At 35.3% G+C, this 25,825-nt stretch overlaps 2 protein-coding genes across 2 annotated transcripts in view; one reads left to right on the top strand and one right to left on the bottom strand.

The window, feature by feature from the left end:
* The window catches only part of LOC106670377 (protein eiger), a 91,185-nt gene extending 70,557 nt beyond the window's left edge, over window positions 1-20,628 (bottom strand). Inside the window, exon 1 of the mRNA XM_014400650.2 lies at window positions 20,367-20,628. Coding sequence (XP_014256136.1) covers window positions 20,367-20,588 — 222 coding nt within the window. The 5' untranslated portion in view covers window positions 20,589-20,628. The remainder of the gene's footprint in view (window positions 1-20,366) is intronic.
* Window positions 1-25,825, top strand: part of LOC106670378 — a 120,658-nt gene that overhangs the window by 67,859 nt on the left and 26,974 nt on the right. The gene's annotated exons all lie outside the window — the stretch shown is intronic.

Genomic DNA, 25,825 nt, shown 5'->3' with positions numbered 1-25,825 from the left:
ATATACAAATTGAGTAGGGATGCCACTCGACCTGAGAACGTTTTGGGTCATGTACCTTCTGTTAAATTTATTCAATAAGAATGGATATTCTCGATATAGTTGACTATTTTTTTTTTCAAAGGCATTATCAAGAGAAGCCTACATGATGTCCTTTGTTAAGTCCTTATGCCAAAATCTCCCACAAAGCTATAATCAAATATTAATCCATATCTGTTTCATTTGCCACGGTCTCTTATTTCTCTATGGAATACTAGCAGTGTTTGTTAGTTCATACCCTACAATGAATTGCCACCAGAACATACAGAAAAAAATGAGTTGAATTAACTGGTGCTTTGTTGTGACATCTGCATTGGCGTATGCTGAAATACCTAGAATATAGCCCATGGTTTGTATTAACACCGTATTAATTAACCACCGAAAAGTTTTCAAATTTCCTGCCAATAATAAACATCAGACACATCAAAATAAATATAAAAAAGATTACATCCTTGAGTCTATATAAAGAGCGAGTAGGACTGCCAGACGATGTAACAGTTATACTTGGGCACAGTAACGAAGTCTTTGGGTTTTCCGATTTAGTTTTTAACAGATGTATGTTGTGTTAATTGTATGGCAAGGTGGAACATTCATTGGAATATTGTCCCTCCCGTTGACCTTTAGATTAATTGTATAGTTCGTTTACAAGGTGATGGAAGAATATGGAACACTTCGAGTAGATTGTGATTAAAAAGGGGTTTAATAAAGAATGAGTGTGCTTAGGTTAAAATCCGGTCACCAAGCATTAGGGGAGGAAATGTCCTAATTGTCAATACCCCTGACAATTAAGACAACGAAACGGAAAGCCAACGAACTTTTGTACCTTTTTTTGGTATTAACCCCTTATCAAAAACAGATTTTTATTTCTTAATAGATTCGTTGTATATAACATATTTCTGTGATAAATGTGTCGAGAGGTTGACTGTATTTATTAGCGCGAGAGCAGATGGTGGAATATTTACTACCCCAACAATTAGATTAGATGTGCGGTTTGTGTACAGGTTGATGAGGTATATTGTGTCTAACTTTAGATGGTAAATAGGAAAGAGTGCATTTGAAATTAATTGAGTTTAGATTACAAATGGAAAGTATTGAAAGAGAAAATCACCTAGTTGACAGTACCCCGTCTTTTAGATTGGGAGGGTGCTACTGCAGTTCCAGCTGTTCAACTCATAACTTTCAAAAGTACGTACTTTCTATCTATCGTTTCCACTGAGTTTTGTTGGGCAGAACCTTACGGACAAAACAGATGTTGACCTCGCATTGTCATCACAGGATCAGGTGCTAGATCTACAGAAACAAATAAATAGGGAGATGATTGTATTTATTAGCGTGAGGGCCAATGGTGGAATATTGTCCCCCATCGATTCGGTGTATGTTTGTGTATAGAGTAATGGAGAAATATCGAGTACTCTATCACCCTACTTGAGAAGGTGATAAATACGAAAGATTTTTATGAAAGTATGAGTATGGTTAGGTTAAAATCAGTTTTTTTTTAGTTTTTTGGCTGACTGTCGATAGCCCGGACTTTGTTTGAGCACAAAGACAAGATTTTTGGTCTGACTTCGAAATATAGTGCCATGTGGTTCGGATTTTTGTCCATCATCCCAGCAGATCCTAGAGAAAATCTCTCAGCCAAACGTTGGAATGCTTAACTGGACTGCATGTCGGTGAAGTTTAGTTATACAATTAAGGTTAAGATAAGGAATGTAGTACCTATTTGTTTTCATGCGATTTCTTTAAAAAAAATACCTACTTTATACATATTTACCATCTATACTGTTTTTTTTTTATTAAATTTGTCAGAGTCAAATCATGGACATGTCTCCTGGAGTTGGACGTGTACGGTCCACTAAATGAAAAAGGATTTATGATTTGTAGAAAATTGGTAATCATCCATTATACTTTATGGTCCGATTGACCAAATAACTTATTTCAATTAATTAATTTTTATGTAAGGTATTGGTTGAGATAAAAATGAATTCATTGAAATTGGTAATCATCTTAAACGTTCATAAAACATAAACAGTGCGGTTAATAAAAACCAATTTAAACCTATATAAAAACATGTATCTCAAAATAGTTATTTATATTGTATGGTGTGCATTTATAAAAATATAAAGTTGTCAATGTTTAGGTTTTCATGAGGAACAATTATGCAAATGAGGATTTATTCACTGGCGGGTCCGGCGTCAAAGCAATTTCATTAACGAAACCGAATGCGGAAGAGTTCCATTCATGTGATAAAACTAAAATGGACGTTGGCAGTTAAATGTTTATCTTTATTGAGCGGCCGGCCTGTATCTCCTCCGTTTAATCTCAGCCTCTTTTATTTAACCTAAGAGCTGTTTTATGGACTGGTGAACTCTAGCCTAGAAAAACAGTGCCAATCGGATCATTGGCAACTAATTGAATCATTAGTATTTTTCCATGGGGGGAGTTGTTTTCTAAAAAAGAAGCGATCGTTGGAGTTGTAATTTTTACCAACGTCTCAATATCAAAGGATCTCGGTCACCCACTGTGACCCACGCCATAACTCCGCCGTTCGCCTTATAATTCTCGTGCACGTCCCGAAGGGTGGTTTAATTCATCCCCTCGAACGATTATCTATTGTCCTCGAGGGTTATCTTTCTTTTTTTTTTCTTCCATCCACAAATTACAACGATCATAATTAAACGGAATCGGAATCCTAGACAGGGTGAAAACGCGTTTGTCATCGTGCCAGCGTTTATCATTACCTTCAGGATTGTCTCCTTAACGCTTTTATTTATGTATCCATGCCCGACCATAATTTCTCCTGCGCGATGGGATAAAGCGATGGTCCCGTTGGGTTGTCCAAAAAGTCAAAAAATCTGAGGAATATTTTAGAAGATCCATTATATTTCGTGGTCCGATTAACCAAATAACTTCTTTCAATTAATTAATCTTTATGTAAGGTATTGGTTGAATTGAAAAAGTTCGAATCCCGCTCGTGACACTAACTTTTTCATTTCAACCAATACCTTACATAAATTTTAGATGTTAATTTATCACCTGTCAAAAATTATTTAATCAGAACCATTAGTTTTCCATAAATTTTATTATTTTAAACAGCATTAAAATATTATATTATTAATAACATATTTCAGATACCCAAAACTACTTTCTTAAATTAAAATTTTAAAAATTTACTTATTAATTAATTAAAGGGGCATGATCAAATTTCAAAAATTTGAAAAAGGGAGAAATTTCTTTATAGACGTTATGATTATTATTACACATTGTACACTCCTTTATAATAATGATTTATCTATATACATTTGGTTTTGAATTAAGTTTATGGTGAAATTTCCAAATTGAGCCAAATGTCCTCCGAAAAGTACTGTCGTTTTTTAAACTCTTGTTTGTTTAGGCTTATTGTTTGTATCAGTATTTTTGTTATTGGTTCGATTGTAATGCGTTCTTCGTGGGGCAAACACCAACGTTTACACTTCATAATTAGGGCAATTAACACTAATTCGTTAAGCGTTTAAACGGGTGAAAGCAATGTGGTTAGCGTTGAATCCCAAATCGTTCTATTTTCCTTTAAAAGTACAAACTCTTAATGTTTCTGAGTCTGCTCGCAAAATATACTCTACGTTTTATGAAGATACACTCTCTGTTCTGAAGGCGCAAACCAAGAAAAAAAAAATTGAGATTACAATTAAATTCCGAAGTACTTTCACTGGACAGAAACCTCCTCACATGTGCCGCGCATTACAACTACTGTGATGCAACCAATATTTATGTTGTCAAGACTGTTGGGTAATGCTAAAAGTACTAAAGAGTTAAATTAAAGACGCAAATCTGGCGATGTTAATATGATTTTTATCCTCGCTGGTTTAGTCTCTTAGATGCGATTCACCCTATTTCCATCTTCAGTGGTGTGCCTGTCTAGAACTCAATGGTACAATATGGTTAAGGCTCGGGGCCCAAGAAAGGAGTACCTTGTGTCCTCATCCACGTCCCTTTCTCACTCCAGGTTTCTTCATTGTTTCCTGTGACCCCTCCCAACCCTTGGTTATAAAGGGGGTGTCCGGGCGCAAAATAATGGTGCAGCCCTGAGGGCTTGGCAACCTTTCTAAAGCACAAGCTGTACTCGTGTCGGCCTCGGGTCCGCATGGGGCGGCGGGTGCCTTATTAAAGGCACACGAGGGTTAGGGCTCCAGATCCTGTCTGCATAGATGGGGGAGGGTGCATAACCATCTGTATTACGGGGTAACAGAAATATTCCAAGGTTCAGTCCCTGTTACAATGGGAATGGACTCGTATTGGCCATTGTGAGACCCCTGGCCCCACTTAGAGAAGAGGCTGTCTTCTATCTGTGACCTTCGCACGAAACTTGCGCATGACCATCGTTATAAACCCGGCCTCGGACGATGCTAAGATCGCTGCTATACGGCGGATCGGACGGCATCGTATAAGCGTTGAGGTCGCTATGATTATGCTGAGTAGTGGCGGATGGGAACGGGCAGTGAATCTGTTGCTCCTACTCGAGTATGCTTTGCACGTAGGTGTATGCTGAGCTCGATTAGAGGCTTTTACCGTAGGCGGTACAGCTCTAGGGGGTGGTTAGCACTTCCACTTTAAACAAAACCGGATTCGGTAGTTTCTTCGCTAGGGAAGCCCCACTACTCTGGGTGGTAGAGTGGCCTTCTCTATCTAGGGAGTGATGATGATCTTCTCAAGCGCGGGAGACTAAGCTGATGTATTTCGGCTTAGGTAGCCCTTTGCGCGCGGCTTACGGTTCGATGCTTAATGCGGACCCGACCACTCGGAATGGGCAAGCGGAGAGCGAGGTTGTCTTGGCCCCTCGGGGCTGAGGTGCCTTAACACCAACGCTGCGGCAGTAACACCCTTCTGTCGTATGCGGAGGTGCGTCAGCTTTCATCTTGAGAATCAAAACGTCCGACAAGGCCGAATAGGCGAGGTGCGGACGTTAAAGATCCTCGCTGTCCTTTTAAGGACGACCGAGTATACGGGAAGCAATGTCTAGATCAAAATGTCTGTTTGATGTGATTCAGCAAAGACATACAGTTCGAGAGGGTAAAACTCAGGGAAGTCAGAGTATATAATTATCACTGATATCATAAGTCAGAATAAAACACATATACAACATGGGTATATTCAATGACTCAATTTGTAGGTTATGCAATATAAACTGGTGCAAATATTACCTTCGAATGAAGAAGGTGCAGGAAAAAGTAGGCATTCAAATTCCTAATAGTTCTTAAGAGGAGGGTTAAGTCAATTAAACTAGTACAATAAGCCAAGGGGCTGTAGTGCTTGGAAACACAAAACCCCCGCTTCTTAGCATCATCATCATAATTATCTTATCTTACGCAGATTCTTGAACCGTGTCGAACAAATCTACCTTTGCTGTAATTAATAAATGAGCATACGTTAAATGGTTATTTTCTTTGCATGCATTTCAGTTTTTCATTTGCTTCCTTTATTTTCTATTTAGAATACGTCTTCCGGTTTGCTGTCAGTATTTTGGGCATATTCATGGCAAAACTTAATATCTCATATATCCCTACAAGTTGTGCAAGTTAAACTGTTGTTTTTTAGCTTGGGATTTTCAAATTCGACTCCTCGGAGAAAAGTCGCTATCAGTTTTATCTGATTTTCTTTTTGCCTTTCCTTAACTGTGTTTTCTCATTCACCATTAGCTAGTGGTTTTATTAGTTTTATTCAACTAATCACGAAAGGCTTCGTTTCAGCCATTGCGAAAGGAGTAGACCAGCAAGTTTAAATTCACTTATCGTTTCATAAGTAATAAAATCCTTTTTATTTATTTCTTTATGGGATTCGAAGACCGACGGCGCCTCATTTAAATGGATTTCACGATCCTCACGGCGACTGGATAAATCGCCGATAAAAATTTCCAACTTGGACGGCTGCGCGCGACAATAGGCATATGTGTGTAATTTTACACCGGGCTGGAAGTGACCGATTCCGATGCAATTACAGTCGAGGGGAAGGATCGGAAGCGACTAATCACGAATTCAGATGACGACGGTTGTGGTTGGAGGGGCAACGGTGGGAATCGTAAGTAGCCGGTGATGTATGCCTTCCTCGGCGGCCATATTCGACACTTCGGCCACGGAGTAAATAAAAAAAATTAAAAAAGTTAAATAAATAAAAGTAGAAACTCAGGGGGAAAATTTTGTCCAGGATACAAGAATCCTTCGGGCATCTGTTTGAAAGAACGAACTACTACACCTTTTACTTTAAAACCCATACCCTGTTCGGAACATGAAACCCTTTTTAAATGCTTGAAAGATAATAATACTTTTTATGATAACTTTTTAAATAATTTTGTTCTTAAAAAGATTTGTAAATTTATAATTCCACATTGGTGCACATTTTTAATTTAGTTTACTAGTTTTCGTGGTCCGCTTGACCAATTAATATCTTTCAATTAATTAAGGTTTTAGTTGAGTTAAAAAAGTCGTCACGAGCGGGATTCGAACCCACGACCTTCGGCTAGATACGCCGCTACTGTACCACTTGAGCTATCGTGACTTCGATCCACTCGGACACGAACTTCCCATTTCAAAATTCAAAACGTGGGGTTGAGATGGGAAGTAAGTGTCCGAGTGAATCGAAGTCACGATAGCTCATGTGGTACAGTAGCAGCGTATCTAGCCGAAGGTCGTGGGTTCGAATCCCGCTCGTGACACTGACTTTTTTATCTCAACTAAAACCTTAATTAATTGAAAGTTTTTAATTTAGCTTATTCACTTGGTCAATATTCATCTGTTTTTAAAAAATCCCTAGAAATACCATTATTTAAATCTGGTCCAAAACTAGAGGCTCAAGATATAATAGGCATATCTCATTAAATTTGTCCATATCCAAATTCTATAAAAAAACAAAAATTGATTATTGGAATAATTTCTCCGTCAGGTCCACTGAGCAGGCTTTGTTTGATGTTACTAATTTGATTTCATAAGAAATTAATAAAGGTAATTACGTTATTGGATTGTTTCTGGACATTAAAATGGCTTTCGACTCTGCTGATCAAAATTTGATGCTAACAAAAACTTGAATGTATGAATATAATATTTCCCTTAAACTCCTTGAATCATATGTACCGGACAGAACTCTAGTCACAAAGGTTGGAACCGTTTATAGTTCTTTACGCGTTGAATTGGGAGTACCACAAGGAACAGACTTAGGCCCAATTTTGTTTCTTTTATATATATAAATGAGTTTTTTTAAATTAAATTTTCTGGAAAAATATTTAGTTATGGAGATGATACTTGTATCATTTTCTCAGGTGATAATTTAATTAATTTAACTAAAACTATAAATAATGATATGAAAATTATTCATTTTTCGTTAAACTCAAACTTTTTTCTTTTGAACACAAAAATATTACACTTTTCATTAAAAAAGAAAATAAATACTAATAATTTAAAATTTTCTTTTCATACTTGTGATGATGATGAGTGTACTTGCTTGCCTATCCCTTTTGCTTACAGTGTTATATATCTTGGTGTGACACTCGACTCAAATTTGAGATTTAATTTACATATTGATTCTTTTGTTTTCCGTCTGAGAAAGCTCTTTTATAAATTTAGAATTTTAGCAACTTTATGCAAATTGAAGGGCAATATATTTTTATTGCAAAATCTGTAATGCCTGTGATATTGTTTCCTGGACATTTACTAATAAATGCTACTCTACTATACTAAGACTCTGGATGTAACCATAAACTCACTTGTTAAAACTATGTTACGTAAACCGTATAGATATATTACGAAAAAATTATACAGTAAATTTAAAGCAATCAATCTATGCCAAATCTTTCTTAAATGTTCATAATTGTATGTATATATATATATGAGTATAACATAAGACTCAATTCATTGGCTAACTCACATTTTTACAATGTAAAGACGGCGTAATAATTTTTCATTAAATATGGCACTTACTTTTTTTATATAAAAAAAGGGCCATTATTCAAAATTTCAAAAACTACAAAGAAGGAAAAAATTTATAATTTCAAAAATTTCAAATTGTAATTACGATATTCTAAAGCCAAGATTTAATTTGGTTGGTTTTTTCGTACTACACGTTTATTCTGAACTATGTGTGTTTATTTGTTTGTTTTAAATTATGCTTTTGTAAAGATAATCTGTTTATTTCTTTGAAGATTTCCAAAAACTCCTGCCGTCTAGAACAAGCTTTGCTTTTTGAGAGCAGAACGGGTTGTACCAAAATATTATTTTTGTTGTAAATTTATATGTAATGTACATACTTGCAAATAAAGATTTATTCGGTATTGAAATGTTGAGATTAGGAGGAAATACCTTGCCGGGGGTTGAAGGTTTTAAATTGCTAGATATTCCACCGTGGTCAATACCTACTGCCACAAATATCGAAGATCTGGCCTTATTGAACAAAAGAGAACCTTCTCTGATGATCAAGGCAGAATTCTTGCGCATTTTAAATAACTATCTCAATTATAAAGTTTTTTATACCGATGAGTCTAAAATTGAAATTGGTGTGGGGTGTGGGATATTTGCTGATGGGTATAACCTCAGCTGGTCTCTATCGAATGAGGCTAGCGTATACACAGCTGAACTTCATGCAATCAGAAGATCATTGAGCAGCAAAGGAATCGCAAGGAATTTGTAATGCCATTATTTGCTCTCATTCGAAAAGTGGTGTAGAAGGAATCAAAAATAATTTCTCGGTTGGCCCATACATCTTAGAAATTCGCAAATATCTCTATAAAATCAGAACACTCAACAAACATGTGGTATTCGTTTGGGTTCCTAGTCATGTCGGCATTTCTGGAAATGAAAAAGCTGATCAACAGGCAAGGTACGCTGCAAACCATCCACAAAGAACAAATCAATTTCTCCGCCCAGATGATATAGTCGTTTATGTTAAAAACATTATCAAAAGAAAGTGGGCGGCAAGATGGAATTTCTATAGAGATAGTATGTAAGAAATTAAGCCAGTTATCCATAAATGGCCAACTGAGGAACTTGAGAGAAAAGAACTTGTGATTCTCTCTAGATTGCGAATAGGCATTTAATAGGCAACAACCTTCCAACTTGTCCTCGATGTATACGAAGTGGAGTACGTATCATTCTGATAGTAAAATATATTTTGGTCGACTAGGCACCCCTATAGGCAATGGCTCAACCTTTCGAGTGATTTACAGGAGTTACTGGGTCCCCAGTGTTTCTTTGGAAGAGCACTTTTCACTTTTCTCAAATTTATTAGAATTTATAATGAAATTTAGGCCTTTTCCCAAATTGTTATACCATTCAACGTTTGCTTGCTAATGTTTGAATGAAAGTTGTGCGTGCAAGATTTTTTTTTCAGAAATTTTTGAGGCTGCCGGAGCGGAAAAATGAAAAGGAAGAAAATACAAATTGCAGGGTAATAAACTGCAATGCCCAAAATCGCAATTTAAATAAGAAAGATAGCTCCCTCAAAAAAAAAAGTTTATTTATCATATTTGAATGGTATTATTATTAATTATAACTTCAGTGGATTGATTTTATCAGTTGCCATAGAAGATTGTTTTTGTGTTAATTTTCGGCTTTTTAAAAACAATATCAACAACGCCCCATTACACAAAACGTTCCCAGGTCGACAAAAACATTTTCAAAAAAATCAATCCTGACAAATAGCCGGTGGATAAACAAAAAACCTGGAAATGATTATTGGCTTCGAACTATTATCACCAAGGGTTGAAGGTCCATTTGTCGGAACGGATGACAAATTCTGAGGGTAGAAAAAGATTAAACGGCTTGCACATGTTTGACAGGCATGTCTACTCAAGTCTCAGTCAGATGTCCTCCACACCCGCCGCGCAGCCGTGTAAACTGTGGATAGTAGATGCCAATCCGAAATACCATTTTTGGTGTCTTTACATCGGGAGGAAACAGGCTTCTTAAAAAACGAATAAACTCTTGTTGATTTATCGCCGGTTCCGTGGAATAAATTACTGGGGACCCGATTCATTCTTGGACATCTCAACCGGAGCTTCTATCTTGATCGTACCAACAGAACAGCCCCTGAATTTTCAATTAACAAGCAAATAACGCTATCACCGTCTCGCTCGTCTTTTATTTTGACGAGAATTAGCGAAAACTTTCAAACTTGTTGGTTTAATCCCATGTAAATCATGCCTTTATGTCCCAAAGACGACCAATATTTAACATAAATATGGAGCATTAAAGACAATCAAAATTCCTTACTAAACAGACATAGGCGGTTTTAATTTATTATTTTGTTTATGGTAGCGTATCGGACGGTAACAAATGTTCATTCTTTTGAGTTACATATTTTAAATTTCGACGTACTACTGTCTAGTCCTACTAGGTAAAAGGGGTTGGACATACATCCTAGATGAATAGGATTTAATGAACCGATGCCAAATGAGATTAGAATTTCTTGAATTCCTGTCCATCCTTTTGAAACAGCTCCATTCCATTGTACATTTTCTGACAGAGGACCGTCCAAAAAAATAACCGGTAGTTGGTTTGAAAGCGATCTGAATCCCATTTCACGTATTCCATTGTTTAGACAATCCGCACGTTCGAGTTTGAATAAATATTTAACGCTTTGAACTCTATTGATTCTTATCTGATAAAAAGGGGTAAAAGAGAGAAAATCCTCTTTAAGAAATTAGACTATTACCTATTTCCTTTCCGTTTACTTCGTCTTACATCTTTTAATTTTCTTCGATATTTCATTAAATCATACTTAAGCAATTTTAGCTTGGTCATTTCCGATCTTCCTGTCTATTTTTGCTGTTATGCCAAAAAACAGATTCATTACTCAGCAGATCTCAAAAAGATAATAACCAATATGAAATATATTTAATTTGGTTGTTGGCCAATTATCACAGTTTTGGACAGGCGAGTCAAGACAAAACAGCGAGGACATGTGGACCAAAAGCGATAGTAAATTATCAAACTACAGGTTCATCAACCATCAGATCCTAGGAGGAAATCTCACAATTTATTAATTTTAACATAACTGATAATAAATAACTGTTATTGTATTTAAATAACGCAAATAATTCTCCTATTAAAACCTGACAATCCAATTTTCTGATATACCATATACATTCGGTTAATATAGGGTAATAATTTTAAATACAAATATTTTTCTCCAATAAATGACTAACTTTATTTTATATTAAAAGTTCTGCATTTTAGTTTTTACAGAATCTGACTTTGACTTCACTTGTTTTCTACATTTAATTAATTAAGGTTTTTAGTTGAGATAAAAAAGTCAGTGTCACGAGCGGGATTCGAACCCACGATCTTCGGCTTGATACGCCGCTGCTCTACCACTTGAACTATCGTGACCTCGAACCACTCGAACACTAACTTCCACCTCAACCCGAGGTCGTGGGTTCGGATCCCGCTCGTGTCACTGATTATTTTATTTCAACTAAAAATAATAATTAATTGAAAGATATTAATTGGTCAAGCGGACCACGAAAACTAGTGAATTTAATAAGTTAAAATGAAGTATCCCTTCACTAAAGCTCTCCGTGGCCATTTCATTTGTCGCTGAGAATCAAATAGATTACACGACATTTGAAAAATGGCAAAAAGGAGGGAAAATTCAAAAGGTGGGGTTGGGATGGGAAGTTAGTGTCCGAGTGGGTCGAGGTCACGATAGCTCAAGTGGTAGAGCAGCGGCATATCTAGCCGAAGATCGTGGGTTCGAATCCCGCCCGTGACACTGACTTTTTTGTCTCAACTAAGAACTTTAATTGAAAGTTATACAGTTTTTCAAATTGAACTCACTCTTTTACAAAAACCAAATTCAACCTTTTTGCAAGTTAAATTAATTTCTCTACTTATCAAATCCACCGTTTTATAAACAATTCAATTCTAAATTTTAATAATCATAGTCACCCTTTTGCAAATTAAATTGGAATAATTTTGTATTCCTCTAACAGCGTCATTCTTAATTCCTGCAAATTCTCTGGAATCACCGCGCCACTTTTTACCCTATTTGACAACTCATCCCTGAGTTGTTTGATAAGGTTTAAGACGTGAATACATGCTGGCCACTCCACACATACAATTGAAGCCTATTTCAAGTAGTTACCAACAATCCTAGCTGTGTGGGGCCTTGTATTGTCAAGCATAAAAAAACCGTCGCCAATTAATGACATATAAGGTACAACTTCTTCTGATAACATATCTTCAAAATATCGCACAGCTGTTAGGGAGCGCTCCATGAAAGGCATGTGTGCGACCTTCCAAAGGAATGTCTGCCCGGAGTGAAAATGTTGCGGGATATATACCTCTCTTGATCTCTAAACCCTCACTCGTGGCCAGAAGACCTCAAACAAAACCCTGACTTGATTTAAGTCAATCTTGCTCAGACTAATTGCTGAACTGCATAACTTGACCGAGTCGTCTTGCACCTTGTCAATACTTCTGGACCAGTGGCAGGCCTTCTCGCACGTTATCCAGATTCTGGCAGCCTTTGCCTTAAGTACAAAAAAACCATCATCTCTCTGAGATATGACACTATGAGTAAATTCCAGTATCTTGGTAAACATGGAAAACCCTAAGGATAGTTGTTCTGGGAATGTTAAAACAATCGACTTCTTCCATTTTCCAACAATGCTATGATTCTAGCCGAATCGGTATCACTTAAAACCATCGCTCAAACGAATTTGATACTTAAAAATTGCACGCTTAAAAAATCAAGCCACCGAAACGTTAAAGAGAAGTTTTACAGAAAAACCAACAAAGAAGAGATTAACTATTCAAAGATTTATTTATAAAAGCCAATTGTAAACACAAGTGGAAGATATTATCTGTTTTATTTACCTCTAATCCTCCTTTGAACCGAACTAATAATATTGCTGTAAGATATCAGTGGTGGATTGTCTAAGAGATAATTAAAAGTATTAAGGGTGGCCACTTTTTTGCCTTTGCAGTGTAGTTAAATTATTTTTCCAAATAAGTGTAAGTGGAAGCCACAACTGGTGGTGGAAGGTTCACGGATAGCATTGTTTGACTGTACTCGTTCATTTTATATACCAGATTTGATTTTCTTAAGAGGCCAGATTTTGGTTTTGTTTGTATTTGAATAAGGGTCTGTTTTGTTTTAAAGTTGGTTTTAATTTGATCATCCTTAATTATTATTTAATTCTCCCGCGGTGGCGTAATCTTCATGATGTTCTAAGATCGCCACAAAAAGGCAAGTCGGTCGAGTAAGCGAAGGCGCTAATCCACCCAAGGATTTGTCGTAAATTAGCTCCCGATTTTCGTCCAATTAGCAAGGAAACAAAAACAACGGACTTGAGCCGTCTTCCCGTTGATACGCACAAATAAAAAATATATACTCTTCTGAAGACCAATCGTTTGAAACGTTGCCAACAAACGCCTGACATTACAATGCCACAAGACCAAGGTGATTAAGATCAAACATACGTCCTCTTGATGCAAAATACCTTCAAAATCGTACCCCTGGATTGTGGACGGCTTCGAAACGTCTGTAGGTATGATAATTGGTACTTTTTAATTATATGAAGTTTAATCTTTGAAGAAATTTTAGCAACGCATCGACGCATATTAACATACAGCGGAATTTAGTTCATACAAATTACTGATCCATTCGGCATAATTTATCCAAAATGTCAACTTTAGTTCTTCAGGCTGTAACACGTTATCTGTACACATTTTATAAACGAATGCGCAAATCTAACACAATTCCTTATATTACTTATCTTATAGAGAAATGTCGTTCTATGAAATATATAAACATTAATGTACGTCGTTAAAGTGAAAATTACATTATAAGATTGATAAAATTTATTTGTTTCAATTTTGTTTTCAACTGAACATCCAGGCCAGTTATAAAAAAAAGTACTAATAATAAATAGTACCACGAAGAAAGGCGATTGTTCCTTCCCAAATATATTATTGCAAGTACTGAATATGCGTCCTTGTTCGTAGGGAGTTGAAACAGTTTAAAAAAGAATTTAGATCCACCGATTACCCTTTTTTCGTACATAATCGCATCATGAAAATCTTATTTTCCCTGTGCAAAGAAACGGTCTTCCCGGTATTATTTGTACATTCGACCTTGTTTGTTCTGTTTTATCAAGTCATTACGATAAAAAGGTCCTGAACTCCTATCCCACAGGATCGTGATTTAGGTCTATATGTACACATACGTCGCTTGCATTTTTCAGAAATGAGCTGGTTGGGCAATATTTGCAACTTACAGGTCATATTGTTTCTTTAGGTTTTTACACATAAAGTGCCTTTATAAAGAATATCAGAGGATTAAATTTAGCATCCTGCATTTTGACATCTACCTGCAGACGCTATGGTCCCCGTAAATGAAGTATGTTTCATGTTAATTCTTAAATAACCGCATTTTTAATTTGCAATTTTTTTTGCGATTCTACATCGAAAAGGGAAAGACTCCTTACTTTATTACATCGCAAATTCAGACTTTTTTTGTTAAACAATATTAACATAACCTTCGAACAGGTTTCACCCGATATGCTTCCTGGTCCGTGTTTTTCTTTTTTCCACCGCTTTTCCTTTTTTGTCCTCCTTCAGGGTTGAAGTAGTCAAAATGCATAATTCTTACTTTCTCACCAATGCCACACACTTGCGGTCCTTTCGGTACCATGGCTAAATACGCTCAGTTCAGCCTGTTCTTACGACCAGGGTTCAGATAAACTACCTATATGCTTTTGGAAGCATTTCTTAATCTAATCAGACAGACGTCACATATGGAAAACTGCTAGTTAAACTGAGTGGGGACCTTTAGGTTAGTTAACAGTTAAGACATGACGTCAGAATTGGAACACTGACAGTTAAACTGAGGGCGTATGCAGCCTTTAATTGACATAATCGTCACTCAAAAAAATGGTAGTTAATCTGAACAAATATGGAGAGCCTTTACTTAGTTAACCCCTAAGACAAGACGTCACAGATGGAAAACTTACTGCTAAACTGAGCGCCTGAAGTCTTTACTTCAGTTAATCGTTCAAAAATGACATCACAGATGGAAAACTGACAGTTAAACTGAGCATGTATGTCTTTTATTCAGTTAACCGTTCAGACAAGGCGTAACTCATGAAAAAATGAGAGTTAAAATGAGTTTATTTGGAGCCTTTACTTTGGTTGTTCGTTCAGATATGACATCACTGATGGAAAATTGATCGTGTATGCTTTGACTTAAGTTATTCGTTCACAAATAACATCCCAGATAGAAATTGATGCTTTTACTGGCATTTGCCAAATGACGTCACAAATGGACAAATCGTCATGAAACTGAGCCTTTAGATTTTCACCTTAGTGAATCATTCAGACATGACGACAAAAATGGAAAACTAATGTTTAAACTGAGTTTATATTATGGAGCCTTTTACTGCAGTTAATCGTTCAGACTTGAAGTCACAAATGGAAAAACAATATTAAACTGTGTTTATATGGAGACTTACATTTTTTTAATAATATATATAATGCCATAAGGCGATATGGTTTTCTTCCTAAATAACTTCGCACCTAAAGTGGACATTTCATTCACTTTCCACCTAAAAGTGAAACCACTGACCACATTCAATAATTAACAAATAATAGGGGGAAAAAACAGAAAAGGACATCCAGCTGCATATGCCGTCTATTTAAATACGGCGTACCTAAACATCACAGGTTCTCCCTCCAACCACAGTTTCTCCCCACAAAGTTCTTTAGTGCCTAATGCACTGCAACTAGGGCTATTGATTTAAGAAGCTAAGTATGTTTATTTTTAGAGCTTCAAAGGTGACGACCGGGTTGTAATTGGTACACACGTCCCTTTGGTGATTAGCCGGACCGCACGTACCTGGGGTAGATAACGACCCTCGTAACCGGCCAGACGTTCGTAACAAATTAAATCAAATCATCAGGTGACCGTTTAAAACCAACAACTCCTAGGGAAAACCAAATATTGACTAGGAATCGATTAAACAGACAAAACTCTGAATAACTTACAAGTTGTTTTTTTTTAATCTAGACTTTAATAGTATACTAATTACAATGATTTGACGTTTATGTTTGTTGCAAATTGTAAACAATATTTGTCGGTCAGTAAACATTTCGGTCGCGAGCGATGACATGTCGCATTATACGAACAACAATCAATTCTTATTGACCAATCTTGTAAATTGGGCGAATTAACTGATTAAGCATGATGATTTCAACGTTTAGCTTGTCATTTGAAATATATTGCCTGGTAATTTATCAATATTTTTCTCTTTTTTCAATTTAAAGAAGTCTTCTTATTTAGTTATATTGATTTTTTACTGTTCAGTTTAACTTCATTGAAAACATCTGCATCATCTCTGCGCCTGACGGGTTTTACTTTTACCACGATTCTTTTGGTTTTACTTATCAAAACCATAGAAAATATCAAAATTGGGTAGAACAGTTTAGATTTCGTGAGACGCGGTGTTTTTCTTTTCCGGACAAAATGTGAAAACAAAAGAAAATTAATTAATGCAAATTGATTTCTCAGTTGTCAAAAATTTCATGTTTAAATTGATTTTTTTCATCTTAACTGTTATTATCCGATTTAATAACAACGATTCACAATCATCAAAAAATTTCGTTTTAGAATTTAAAAATTCCGTCCCGTTTTTGAAAAATCTGTTTTTCTGTCCTCAGCTCCTTGCATTTTGCTAATGGCTTCTTAACAATAATTTCTTTGTCGTAGAAATAAAAGTAATGTAACCCAAGTAAAGTTTAACGAGTACGTTTTAATATTTGAAACGTTTAGTTTTCAATTCTTCCGAAGATTACTGTAATTTTTTATGAGCTTTCTGTTAGATTTGTCAGCAGCGAGATCCACCGGTGTAATAAATTTCCCGATATAGACGAGTTTTTATGAATATTATGACGTTAATTGTTGATAAACCCGCTTGGCCGTAAACCTTGATCCCCTTAACTTTGAAATGACCATAGTAACAACTTTTATCTAAAATCTTTTGAAATCGCAGCATTTGCACACTCTCTCTCTTTTTATCAGTGAAGTATTTTCTATTTTCTATATAATTAGAAACCCACACAAATGCGAATACAAAAATCTATGTGTTATTCGGTTTAGTCACTTTTCTATTTTGGCGTGAAATGTAAGTCGTGTGTCGAAGTAATGTGAGAAGAAGGCTTTGCCACCCAAAATGTTCGAAAACGTCAAACTGCTGAATGCTTAATTGTAGTCCGTTTAACAGACACACTACTGAAGATAGCGAGAACACGCCTGAAAGATTAAAACTATTTGAATAATCAAGACCAAAATGAAATGATCAAATACAAGAAATTTTTTTCTAAAAAATTTTTTTTGCAAAAATTTCTTCTTGGTAGATGATGAACCTGTAGTTTAGTCGTTTCCTATCGTTTTGGTTTAACGGGCTTCTCGCTATCATCAGTGAGTAAGTGCTGTTTTCCGTTTAGTCCTTTTTTTATATTTTCATCGTGAAATGTGGAATTGCTGTATCGGTGAGAAGATGGATGGCTGAAACAGGGAGAATGGGCAGACCAAAATTATCGAAAGGGTCAAACTACAGAATGGTGAATTGTTGTCTATTTCACATTTCTCAGACATACCACTGAAGATGGTGAGAAGCCAAAAACCTTTCTAAAAGACCAAATCAACTAATCGGTCTGAAACTGTCAAACTGCAGGAAAATGTGTAAAAAAGTTTTAGATACTGGGAAAACCTGTTTAGGTCTTTCAGGCGCTTAAGTTCAGTGTGTTTTTCGAAAAGCCTAAATGATCTGAAACGACCGAGCTGCAGGAAAATTATTTGCTAAAAAGTTTTCGATATGGGTAAACTGGGTTGTCTAATTTATTACTCTTTATTTTGAAACAATTCAAAAAAAGTTCCTTGTGAGATTTCCTCTTGGTGAGTTGTCTCAGATTTTTTTGTCCATACTATCCTTTCCGTTTCATCCCACCAAACACTTAATTTCAGTGCATGTTTATTCCCTAAAACCAAGCATTGAAGATGGCGAGAAGGCGGATTGGGTTGGAGACCAAAAACTCCAAGACGGACAGTTTAAACTACAATATTTCTTTAAAGTTCCGAGCCATCACCAATTTGACATCAGTGGACGAAAATGATCGGGAAAATGCTTAACTGTTGTTCATTGCTCATACCATACCACTGAAGATGTCGAGAAAAGACTGAAAGACCAAAACGACTAGGACAAGCAAGACGTAAACAAAACGAAACACCATAATCACGAAAAATTATTTGTTCAAATATTTTGGATACTTGTTGAACCCAGTATCTTATGTATCTCTATTTTGAAAGAGTCCAAAAAATTTTTCATTGGAAGATTTTCTCTTGGGATCGCGCGCAGTGATGAAGCTGTATTTCATGGTTCCTATCATTTTGGTTTTGTACTTTCTATTTTTGATCTTTTTAAAAACTTATAGTAATAGTAACTCTATTTAGAAACATTATAAAAAATTCACAAATTTTCTCTTGGTCAGGATGATGAACCTATATTTTTGTCGTTTCCAAATATCATCGTTTTGATCATGCAGACGCTTAACTATAGCACAAGATCGGTGTGATTTTCACTTCGCTTTTGAATGAATATCCACCATTGAAGATGCAGAGGCAGAAATTCATTCGAATAACCAGAACAGCAAGAATAGGCGGACCAATCTACAAATATTTCTTTTCCGTTGCGAGCCCCGACCAACTAGCCAGAAAGTTGCCCAACAGATCGAAAGGGCCAAACTACATAATCCTTAATTGCTGTCCATTTCACGCGCGCGCGCTCCCACAAACACACACACCACTGAAGATGATGAGAACGTGTCTGAAAAACCAAACTGGTCCGAATGCGAACGACCAAACCAAAATTAAATATTTTGTTTCAATGTTTTGGATACTGTGGTGGTCTATTTTATGTATCTATATTTTGAAACAATATAAAAAAATTCCTTGAGAAATTTTCTCTTGGTGTCTGCTGATGAATAAAGTCGGGTCGGATGATTCCGATCATTTTGGTCTGCCTATCCTCATTGATTTTCAGACAATTATCTACAGAGCATGATCAGCTTGAATTTCTCTCTTGTTCATTGAAGATGTCGAGAAGCCGAAATTCAGTTGAATGACAAAAATAGCGAGGATAGGCAGACTATAAATATTACTTTTCCGTTACGAGCCCAGACCAACTTGTCAGCAAGTCGACCGATCGAAAAGGTCAAACTTCCGAGTGCTGAATTGTCCGTTTCACAAACTGAAGATGGCGAGAAGCCGAAACTCTTCTGAAAGCTCAAATCAGCTAACCCAAAAACTATCAAACTACACGAAAATTATTTGCACAAAGGTTGTAGATACTGGGTACACCAGTTTGAGTCTTCAGACGCTGTGCGTTTTCACTTCCTTCTTGAAAACCCAGCACTGAAGATGGCGAGAAGCTGACAAAAATGCGAATATGCAGAACAAAATGTTCCGTATCGACCAAACTACAGGAAAATTATTTGCTTAAATGTTTTAGATCCCAGTTGAACCTACAGGTATCTATTTTACAGATCTTTATTTTCAAACAATACAAACAACGTTTCTTGTGATATTTTAGATTGACGGTTTGCAGATAAACCTGTATTGTTGTCGTTTTCACCATTTCACAGTTCCAAAACCAAAATTACAGGCCCGGCCAAACTATAGGAAAACCATTTGTTAAAATCATTTCGGATGTTAGGCGAACCTAGTGATGGTTTTGCTCTTTAGGGTCTCCTAGGTGATGAGCCTGTATTTTGGTAATGTCCGATTTTGGTTTTCTATCCTTGGTGTTGTGTCTTCAGTTCATCATCTCTGTGAGTTTTTATTAATTTTCTTGGCGAACCCGTCCATTGAACATGGCGAAAAGCCGAAATGGTTTAGCAGATCGAACTAGTGAACATAGGCAGACCAAAATCGGACCCGACCAACCTTAATTATTGTTAATCAAGTGGTGGTCTATTTTATGGATTTCTATGTTGAAACAATATAAAAAAAGGTTTCTTGTAAGATTTAATATGGGGCTTGCAGGATGATTGACCTGTATTTTGGCTTCCGATTTCACCCTGCAGTTTCAAGATTATTAGCAAATGACCATTATGTAGACTAGTCAGGTAGACTAGACATAGGTGTTATGTAGGAAAATGTAAGTATATTGAGCCAAACAAACTCTCAATACTCCTTATTTTCAATAAAAATGGTATAGAACTTAAGTTCTTTGTCAAACACATTACAGTTGTTAGTACTTTTTATATATAATACTACATAAAAATAAGAAAACGTACCTTATCGAACTGCTCGACGAGGAATGAAGTTTGATTTTTCACATTTTCCAGTTGCGACTTTAAACTTTTGACATCTTGGATAAGCGATTCGACGACATTTGCTAGTTCTCTGATCTCTGTGTCCCGCTTCACCTCGAGATAAGCTATGGCGATTGACAGAATGAGAGACGCCGCGAGCGCGATGATGAGGTACAGCGCCGAAAACTTGCCCTGGCCTTCCATCCTGTACGGGAAACGCGAGACTTGTGATTGTAAATGCCCGCTGAACGCAGCCCCCTTCCACAGGCGGTCCGTCCTCCCTCGCTGTAACCGTGCCCAGCCCCCTCCAAACGGCTTATCGCAGCGGGCACTTTGGGGCTGCTTAGCCCGTTACTTACACGTCAAGTACTAGGTGGATACGCGAAGACCGTAAGAAAAGAAAAATATAACGGTACACGACCGCACGTTTTGCCCATCCTCTCTCTTATAATAATTGGACAATTGAAACATTTTATACACTATTTTATAACCAAATTTTCACCCTCTCTACAATCATACTATAAGATAACTAAAAATTTTGAATTTACAAGGAAAGGAGAGCGTTAAAAAGCTGAGTAGTTTTGAAACTAAACTTGACCTTTTTGTGTACTCCCTTAAGAAAGATACATTTAATAACTTTGTAAATATTGTTAACGTCATAGGAGAAAAGTTCGACAAATGAAAGGAAATGTAGAAAAATCGCGAGCAGTTTTCATTAAAAAAAGTTCGAAAAATGTTTAAATAGAAATTTGCATATTTTGTTGATCAATTTACTTGTGATATCATTAAAGAAAGATTTTCAATTTCTGAGAAAAAAAACTTGATTACAAATTAGAAGGGGAATTGGAGTTATCAGATATGAAAGAGGATCAAGACGCAAAAGACAATTTTTTAATCGTTATAGTAAAGAAGAATTCTTTATATAAATATTTCATTTTTTGCAATTTTTAATTTTAATTGCGATTGATTTTCATGGTTTTTTTTTATATAACAACCTAATTATTTTATATAAACAAAAATGAAGAAAAGAATCCTTTAATTGTATATGTTTTTATTGTCATTTTTAATTTTAATTGTAATTAATTTTTATATGGCATTTAAGAACCCAATTATTTTATAGTTTTAAAAATCTCAAATTAAAAGAATGTTTTTATATTTAATTTTATATAATTGAAATTTAATCAATTTTCATGTGGTCTTCAAAGTGCCCATTTTTTTCAAATGCATGAATTTCACTTTTCTTTATTTTTATTTTTTAAATAAATTAATTAACTACATTTTTATCTTCTAGAGCTTTCTCTGTAATATCATGCTTACATTTCATTCCATCTCTAGGTTTTTTGATGTTTTAAAGAAAGGGTTAATTTGAAATGAAAAAAGGTTAATTTGATTCGAAAAAAGTTTTTTTTAAATACATTTATGACCATCTATTAATTTTTAATGTAATTATTAAAAACATTTTTCAATTAATTAAGTTAGTGTCCGAGTGGATCGAGGTCACGATAGCTGTGGTAGAGCAGCGGCGCATTTAGCCGAAGGTCGTGGGTTCGAATCCCGCTCGTGACACTGACATTTTTATCTCAACTAAAAACCTTAATTAATTAAAAGATATTAATTGGTCAAGCGGACCACGAAAACTAGTGAAGTTAAAAACATTATTTTTTTTATTGACAAGGGTTAATTTGAAGGTAAAAAAGGCTAATTTTAAATTATAAAGGGTTAATTTGAAGATAAAAATGGTTATTAAAAAAATATAATTTGACGGATAAAGCTATACAAAGTACCTGAAAATGTTGCAAAATACATTCGGTTATTGGAATCGATATATGGAATAGTATCGATGCAGAAAAAAAATATATATTGAAAAATCTAGTAATCTATTTCTGAAACTACATTGCCGATCTTAAAATGCTGCACACATTTGAAGAGCACATTTATTTTATATTTTAAAAAACCTCAAATTAAAAAAGAATAATTTGTTTTTCTATTTAATATGTAATATTTAATCCGATGGTGTCTATCCACTTCTAGGATATTGAGAAATCAACCTGTTAGTCTTTACCATCAAACGAAGTAATTAAAAAGCAAGGTTAAAAGTTAATTCAGAGTAAATAACGATAAAATTTGTCTAATTAACTTAAATTTAATGTCAAATTTTACGCTGATGTCAAATTACTCAAACTGGGCTGTTGATTTGGCCAAAAAGTCCTCAAATCAAGTTTATTTCGCAAACTACATTAAATTTTTCACAAGGTAAAATTCGCACTTCTGAAATACACAAAGTAGCCGCCCAAAGATTAACAAAAGGCAAAGCCCATGTTTTTTAGAAGTACTCAATTGTCGCTCGTTTAATGACTCTTCCACCAAAATTTTCGGGGATTTCACCAAGTTGCCTTATTTCATGCCTATTTCATAAGTTAAGGACATACTCACTTTTACATGGCAATATTGACATTTCACCCTGTAATACCCTGTATACAATAAAACAGCCGTTTCCTCCAAAAAACGAAACGGGGGAACCAAATACTTGCGGCTGAGTACATTCTCGTACCAGGAGTTGTTCCTACACTCTCTCTATATGAAGCCAAGGAACCCTTCAATTTAAGTGGGACACAGCAATTCAAATATTTGTCCGAAAGTTTTAGATCAATGTTAAATATATTTTAATCATATTTTATTTGTATTGTTTAAATTTTTAAATAAATATTTTTCATTTTCTTTCAATGAATATTGACCAATTGGAGCATTTTATAGATTAACTAAATTTGAATTTTTAGCAAATGCAGCTTCATCTAAATTGAACTATCTCAAGAATATTTGATATTTAGAAAACAACTTCAGAAACCTGTCTCTTTCCACCCACCCTCATCACCGTTAAATAGTTCAATATAATAGATTTAGACCGGACGTTTTAAGGTTATAGTCTATTTTAGTAGAGTTTTATCACTGACATTAAAACATGACCAAAATCTTTTTTTTTTATTCTTATCTTAAACCATTCTTTTTAATTGGGAATTCTTAAAACATTCTTCGTGGCGAATCAAATGGTGTGCACTTTAAGATCGGTCAAATAGTTTCTAAGATAGATAATTACTACTAGTTTTTTTTCTGCATTTATAATAGTGCAGTTCTCGCTATTTATGGTTCAAATTAACTCTTGGATGGTAAACACTAAGAAATTTATTTCAAAGCATCTTGGAAGCCGATAGACACAATTGTGGCTGAAAAGTATCGTCCAAGAATCCTAGGAAACGATCTTTGTGGGCTGGATCTTGCTGAAAAATTAAATTTTGTCTTGCAGACAGGGTTGGTAATTCGTCGTCCAAAACGGAAGATTCTTTAAAGTTTTATTACAATAACGTCAAAGTTTTCAGGGGTGATGGTGTGGAACATTTTACCACCAGGCGTACTGAACACCCTTCGATTTGTTTTCTTTGAGAGCATGTAAAATCCGTGGTTTGCACGAACCCTTTATGTGATGTTGATGATTATCAGTGCTATTTCAAATATCGGTAGCGATACTGTCGCAAAATTATTTCGAATTGATTAATTGAAAAAAAAAATTGATGGACATCAATTAAAGCGTTTCCTTTAACACAGGCAGTTTCTAGTTCACCCTTTCTTCAATCCACCCACTATCTGGTTATTTTATTTTTTATTTATTTTTTTTTTTTAATCGACCAATCTTCGCCATCAATTAGAGTAATTTGAATCCATAAAGTAGCAAGAAAATGAATTATTTTCATATCATAATAAAATTTAAAAAACAATTCCTTATCTCAGAAATTACTTTACCGATTTTTATAGTTGCACACCATTAATGGTTACGAAGTGTTTTAAAAATTCATAATAAAAAATGCCCTCATTTACAAAAAATATTTAGGTCATGTTTTTACGACAAAATGCTAGAAAAAATTTATTGCTGAAACCAATAAAGCTCTAATAAAAGAGACTATACGACAAACATTTAAAAAAAAGTCCAGTCTAAATCGGACTAAAATTAGTGAAGTTAGCAATTTTAAATTTTTTGAAAATAGCACTAGTTGCTTAAACGGTGAAAAAAAAATTACTTTTTATAATTTAAATTCTGCTTTCATACAGGCCTAACAAATAAAAGATTAATTACAAAAATTCCACCCAATTGATTATTTTTCATTTTCTCGATAAAATAAAATTCTGCCCTAAATTTGTCTCATTGTTTTTATCAATAAATATTTGGTCATGCTATGATTTAAATTGGGAATATCAATTAGAGGTAAGCAAACTTAATTCTTAATCAAAAATAAGTATAAAGGATGTTTCAATGTTTACTTTTTACGAAATTTAAAATATTTATTCAGTCTCGTTTGAATTGTGAAGCAATAAACAGTTCAGTTTTTATCTTTGTTTTCTTAATTTCAATTTTTAAACTTAAAAATGCCATTTAATTTTGAGGATGTTGCACGTGGTGTGGCACTTATTGATGATGGACTTTCCATCAGGTATGCAGCTACTGCCATCGGAGTTCCCTACGAAATCTGCGAGAGGAAATTAGTCGTTTTCGAGAAGCTGGGTCCTACCATAGAAGGACCGGTTCTGGACGCCCTAGAGTAACAGAACTACAAGATGGCCGTTTTTTGACTTTGAGAATTTTGCGAAATCGGCACCTTACTGTTCTTCAAGTGATCAATCATCAGCTCCGGGAGTTCGAGGTGTCCAAATTTCTGAACGCACGACTCGAATAAGATTAAATCAGTTTGTACTGATGGCTTTTCGCTCCGTAAGAGGACTAGAATTGACCAAAACACAAAGAGTTGCACGGCTCGTATTTGCTCGAGAGCACAGCCATTAGTCTTTGGACTTTTTACAGATGAGTGAAGATTTGCTCTAGGATCACCAGATGGGCGTGAAAAAGTTGGAGAAGGCGAAATGAAAGGTACGAAGCTTGTAATTTTCCCCAGAGGCAACCTTTTCAACGTATCTCAATGATGGTGTGGGCGGAAATTTCAATGGAGAGTCACACAGAGTTGGTTGTTGTTCGTGGATGGTCTTTGACGGCCACTCGCTATGTCGTTGAAAGTTTGGAACATCATGCCTATCCTCGTTGAAATCAGCGACAATTCTATTCTATTGCACGATAATGCCCGTCCACATGTCGCTCGCGTAGTACAAACGTACGTTCAACATCATAACATCAGGGTCTTAGCCTGTCCAACCCGTTCTCCAGACTTCAACCCCATCGAAGATTTATGGGATAACCTCAAAAGACGAATAAGAGCGCTTCCGTTACTCCAAGAGGAGGAAATAGTAAATACTAGATATGAAAATGTTAATTAAAAATCTAAAACAAAATTAAATTTTATCTGTTCGTCTTTTTTAATTTAATTTTTTTTGTATTATTATTATTTTTCATTTTGCTTAGCGATTTACATTCTTTTTTTTACTTTTTTAGACAAAGACCC

Source organism: Cimex lectularius, unplaced genomic scaffold (assembly GCF_000648675.2).
Source record: "Cimex lectularius strain Harlan isolate CLEC.00 unplaced genomic scaffold, Clec_2.1 scaffold69, whole genome shotgun sequence".
NCBI lineage: Eukaryota > Metazoa > Arthropoda > Insecta > Hemiptera > Cimicidae > Cimex > Cimex lectularius.
This window is presented reverse-complemented; position numbering and strand designations above follow the sequence as displayed.